General features: G+C 33.4%; 1 protein-coding gene across 1 annotated transcript; it reads right to left on the reverse strand.

The window, feature by feature from the left end:
• Positions 1–1,549: 1,549 nt before the first annotated feature.
• LOC139875040 (disease resistance protein RPV1-like) lies at positions 1,550–5,986 on the reverse strand. Its single transcript, XM_071862418.1, has 8 exons — positions 5,481–5,986; positions 4,142–5,285; positions 3,717–4,028; positions 2,837–3,622; positions 2,123–2,753; positions 1,864–1,931; positions 1,758–1,768; positions 1,550–1,637 (listed from the first exon to the last, which is right to left on the reverse strand). Exons 1-8 carry the CDS (start codon positions 5,984–5,986, stop codon positions 1,550–1,552), a joined length of 3,546 nt encoding a protein of 1,181 aa, XP_071718519.1.
• Positions 5,987–6,275: the final 289 nt, after the last annotated feature.

Raw genomic sequence — 6,275 nt, forward strand, 5'->3', positions numbered from 1 at the left:
GCTTTATATTATAACGTAACAAACATAAATTACAAATAGCACCAAATGATAAAGAAATAACGCACTTAATTTGATTTTCATGTGTAAATCTATATTTATAATACTCACATTCTCTTACTTCTGTTTAGAGATGGTCAGTATTTGGTTGGAAACCGTTTAACCCGAAAAATCAAACCGAACTTGAAAAGCTATTTTCGGATCGAGTAAAACCGAAACCGAATTTAAATTCGGTTTTCGGTTCGGTTGTGAAAATTCTAAATTCGTTTATACCGAAAACCGGATTCAAAACTGAATTCAAAATTTGTTAATATATTTAATTTGTATAATTTTGTTTTAATGTCATTATATTTGGGATTCAATTATTTAGATTCTTACCCATATGACGATTTAGTAACACACATTATAATTATGTTACTCAAATTATTATATTCTTCTCCTTAATAACGGAAATAGTAAACGTCACAATTAAGCTGTAAATAATAATAATTCATCGAATTCTTGATAATCTAATAGTATGTCATTGTTTTAGGTTGTAAATAAAAAAGACATTAGTAACGCCAAAATTAAACTACTATGATTCTTATTTTTTTTTATGATTTTCGGTTTTGACCGAAATCGAAACGAATTCGAATTCGGTTTTCGGTTTCGGTTCGGTTTCAATTTTGAATTTGGTTTTCGGTTTTGTCCAAAAAAAATTCAAAACCGAATACACCGAACAAACCAAAACTGAACCGATGAACACCTATACTTATGTTCCTCACCTCTATGTGGGATCCTTTACTTTTTACATCCCATATTTATCAAGTGAAATAGCTTACAAGTTGAAAAGATTCTATCAATAGAAGACTCAAGTATTCAATCACATATATGCTTATGGAGATTTAACATGTGATAATCACATATATGCTTATGGAGATTTAACTTGTGATACTCAATCGATAAACAATATTTTGAATTCAAATAATTGTTGAAAGAGTTTTATAGACTTTTAGTTATGATTTTTATAAGTTTTGTAATGAGTTTATTCGAACTAATAAACAAGAATATTGAGTTCGAGTTTCAAAACAAGCATTTTAATCTCAAGAGTTAGTTACGAAACAAAAATGTCCAAATATTAAATGAGCATTGAACTCTAGGTCGAACAATAAATAATTATTTTGAAGTTTAATCGAATTCGAATCGAGTTCGAGCCGAATAAATATTAATCGAGTCAACTCAAATTCTCTAAGTCCGATTGATTGAAACTACAAATGAATCGTGACCCTTATTAAATTAAATCGACCACCTCTAATTCGATAGATTTTCATATCTAGTTGTTCACGTATCCACGAATTTGACTTTATTAAAACTGGATGATTGCAAACTTGACAGGATGAAGAAAGGAAAAGCACGTGTAAGACCTGAGGCAGATAATCATTAACCAGATAGGCCTTAAGGATTACTAAATAGATTATTTATCATACAAGTTTACAACAATGAACCAATACATACTGAAAATTACTCAGATATTATACTCAATAAGACATCTATAATTATAAAAAAAGGTATATCATTTGAATTCGATTTTAAGTAATTCGATTCGAAAACTGAGAACCCAACTCAAATCAAGCTGCATTCTTATACCATACATTCCTAATCTGATCACAGTTCAATGATGAGAGCTAAATATTATACAACTTTATCGTCACCATATCTGGCCCAAGAAAGTTATGGTTTTTCCATTTGCGTGTGTTTATTATGAGGCTGTAAATTTTAACCTTTCAACATCCTGTGAGAAATTAAGAAATTTGATTATTTAAACATACATATTCACTTTGTTTGGTTAGTATTCATGAGATAAATGTTGGGTATTGAAAAGCATACCTCATGCGCTCGAATGTGTTTGTCAGACTTCCTTTTGGAGAAAGCTCTAAAGAACCTATTATCATCATCTGATGTAAAACAGAAAAAAGAGTAAATGTAACACATAAATTATTAGTTGTGGTTTGATCCGGTTATAAATGTTTTCTCAAGATATATACTGTTTTGATGTTATTCGTGGTGTTCTTGGAAATTAGAAAAATAAAAACTACATTCACGCGGGAAACAGATGTGTATTTATTCAGAAAATAAGTTGCTTTACCTTTATAACGGCTTTCGGATGGAACTATATTAAAATAGAAAAGGATATCTCTGCCATACCGCCGAAAATTCATGTCGTGAAGAATGTATTCTCCTGTGGTGATCTGAAAACTAGAGAGATCACCACCAATTATGTGATTCCATGACTTGTAATAACCTAAAACATCTTCTACTTCTTCCTCGTTGCTTTCATCATCATCATCATCATCATCATACACTAAGCTAAACCCACACTCATAGTTATTAAATGGGTCTCCTATAGTAATAGTAATTTGGTCACCGCCTACCATCTCATTCATTCCAAACATCCAATGGCTTAAGAACGTTAAATTCTCTTCATCTACAGAGATAGTTGTATTACTACAATGATAGTATATCCAGGTGTGGTTCTGTGTTATATTGGTAATTCTTATAATTGGCAAATAAAATCTATAAAGAAAATCTAATCTAGAATTATATGAAGCTTCACTTCCTTTTACGATCTGCACATAGCAAAAGTTTAATCCTCTTAGGTTTTTAGAAGTTGATGGGATGGTAAATGATATTGATTTCCCCTCGCTTCTATTACTAATCCACTTTGGCATATCTTTCCCCCCGTAAAATGTGCTGAATATCCCAAATTCATAGTACATCTACCAATTAAAAGTAAGATTAATCAGCATAAATAATATATAAATTAATTAGTATACACAAAATGAGAGATAACTAAAAATACCTGGGTTTGTAGTTTCTCATTTCTTCGGAATACTGTTTGGAAGTGCCTTGTTTTAATTGGATCTAAATCAGTCCAGCACAAAGTATTTAATAAATTTTCCTCAACATCTGCCAAAGGTTGTTTTTTGACTATTCCTTCAACTACAACATCATCGGATGAAGTTAAATCTGTAAGTAACAAGAGTGGGGACATTTCTGGATCAAAAACAATTCTCCGCAGCAAATTTTTAGAACTGGGTCTGACACCGACGAACAAAGTTTGCAGTGTGGATGGAGGATGTTCGACTGACGTTAGCATATCACAGGCTTTCATACTCAGAGTCTCAAGCCTAATGAGGCTTCTTACACAGTTTGGCATGGAAACAATCGGATTTCCATCTAAACATAAAACTTTTAACATTGATAGAAAACTGAAGTCCATGGGGAAAGATTCGTTGGACAAATTATTATGCGCAAGTGACAACTTTACTAATGAGCTCAGGAAAGATATTTCAAACCATCTAACAATAGTGATTTGACGCTCACCGGTATTGAAACCATCTAACAATAGTGTTTCAAGCTTCTTCAACTTACTTATGGCTCTTGGCAACTTCTCAAGCATGTTGCAGTAACTCACATCTATGAGGACTAATTCAGCACAGTGCTCAAGTGATTCACAAATCTCAATTAAACTTATGCAATTTCTAACTACTAACCTCTGAAGTATAGGGATTTCGTGAAAGCTTCCTAGCTTTTCAAGGTGTTCACAAAAACTCAGATCAAGAAACTTTAGTGATCCAAACAATCGCTGAAATGAAGGTGAGTAAAACTAGTTACAAAAACAAAATTTGGTCAATATAAATATGAGGGAAATATATCAGTAGGTGCTTATAATTTCTTACTTTTTTCCCACTATCAAGTGGTTGTGGGTCACCAAATGACACAATATTGCTATATGACAAGTCAAGAGCAACAAGATTTTCCGTTGGTAATTCAATAGGTATAGACTTTGAAGGGAACCCGTGCATATGCAACCATCTTAATTCTTCTGGAAAATTCTCATAAGAACCATTGATTTGGATATAATCAAGATGTAGAATCATCATATCATACATTTCATTCAATGTGTCAGTTTGAAGTTTAAACGATCGACGCAACTTCTCTTTCTCAATCATTTTCATGTTAAGAGCGAGGCCTTTTATATTTCCTGTACCCTAAGAATATACGATTGAAATTAATAAGCAGAAAATATTGTGCACATGTCTATAGACAATATACAGCACTTAGAATGACTCTTGACTACTAACAAGTATATATGGCCTGTTACCTTTTTTTGTTTCAACACTTTTAATGACTCTTCTGAACACCATAACAGACTACGCTTACATGGCTTCATAATTGATTCTTGACGTACTACATCCCTACCCATCTCTTGAATCAGTGAATGCATCATCAATATATCATTACATTTTTCTGTGATCATCTCGAGTAGGCATCTATCAATGAGATTTCTGAACCCTGCTAGAGTACATATATTACATGCATCTAAAATAGTTCCAGTGAAAACTCTATCTAGGCCAGCAAAAAAACAAGAAATATACTTGAACAATTTCTTATCATTGTTCGACGGAATTGAATCATAGCTCGTGCGCAAAACATTGTTAATTCGCGAATCAGTTTCTTCCTTCAACACTTTTATGCGATCCTCCCATATAGCTACAGGTTGATTACGAAGAGACTCACCCAACACTTTAAGGGCCAACGGATGTCCTTCACAATATTTTATAAGCTGATTCAACACATCTTCATAACCTTCCTTGGGACTGGTACTCATGAATGCGTGATCACTTAAAAGCTCCATTGATGCTATCCTATCTAAGCCTTTAAGTAAGTGATTCTTATGCTCGGGTTGAACTACATGGTTGATTGATGATGCATATGTATCTGTAAGTGATGCATCTTTGGTTGTTATTATAATTTTGCTTCCAGGATGAAAACCTTTCCTTCCGAGCAACAAACACAACTGGTCGACGCTACCAACATCATCAAGGATTATAAACATCTTTCTTTGAGTTAGTGCCTTCTCAATTTTAAGAGTATACTCCAAACTATCATCACCTTGAACCGGACATTTTGTTGAAATGTCCCCCAAAAGTTGTTTCTGTAGATCAAGCAATTTATAAACTTGTGCATTGCATTTTGTAGCGATACCTTCAATAAAGCTGCTTCTTTCAAATAAATGAGCATTAGACCCGTATACATATCTAGCCAAAGTAGTCTTCCCGATCCCAGGGATACCTAATATAGTGAGAATATCAGCCTTATCATCAGAGGATCCGTTTTTCAACCATGTAGAAACAACTTCAATGGAATCTTCCATCCCAAAAAGGTATGGTAAACTAGTAATCTGGGACCCGCCAATCATACGGTAAATATTTGTAACAATTTCTTCGATAAACTCTGTCTCTCGCCTGGAAATGGATGTTACACAGAACAACGATACAATACAAATCAGAAGACTAATCATATGATATTCGTTTTGTTATTATATAGTCAAATATTCACAATATGTTCTCGATTATGATACAGAGAAGGCAGGTCATAAATGTAATAAATATATATGTGTTACGTTATGTTATGTTCTAAAGATACATAAGAATGGTTACCTGCCCTTTGCATCTTTTCCTTTCAAATCAGCAACTGCTGTAAGTGCTTCTTTCCATTTTTCCATCTTTTCTGCCCGTTGACTTTTTTTCTCTACATCAGTTTCTTTCTCCATAGTCTGTTGATGCTTTGCCATCGCATCTCCGAAGCTGTTTTGTTGCTTCCTGACATCAGTGGGCTCCACATGATAGAAGATGGGTATGACAATATGGTCAGAGATCAAACGTTGCTCGAGGATCAAAACTAGCTCATCAAGACACCATGTCGAACTAGCATAATTCTTAGACAGCACGATTATAGAAGCCTTCGACGCTTTAATTGCGATCTCCAATTCCGGTTTGAGATCTTCTCCAGTTTCAATCTCTTCGTCATCAAGAAAGGTTTTGATTTTGGCATCTATGAGTGCTTTATATAGATGATCAATGAAACCGAGACGAGTATCAACACCTCTGAAGCTTAAAAAAACGCCATATCTGTTATCTTCTGGAATTTCGGTGATAATAACCATTGTGAATTATTGAGATGTATGAGCGGTTTGAGTTCAATTTTACCAGGAAAATTTTCTCGGTAAAATGATTTATCGAGAAATACCAACTCAACGATTTGTTTTGTGACTTACCTGTTACATTTCAAGTTGTATGAAGGATATAAGTCAAGTATACAGAAGTAATAATCAAATTTGGCGTCCTAATATATAGAAAGTATTATGTAACTTACAACAAGCTTCAAATAATTTTTAATGTTTCATAAGCATTATATTTAAAATGATAATCCGTTATTGCATATGACCGGGAAGT

This window comes from Rutidosis leptorrhynchoides, chromosome 11 (genome assembly GCF_046630445.1).
Source record: "Rutidosis leptorrhynchoides isolate AG116_Rl617_1_P2 chromosome 11, CSIRO_AGI_Rlap_v1, whole genome shotgun sequence".
NCBI classification, from domain to species: Eukaryota; Viridiplantae; Streptophyta; class Magnoliopsida; order Asterales; family Asteraceae; genus Rutidosis; species Rutidosis leptorrhynchoides.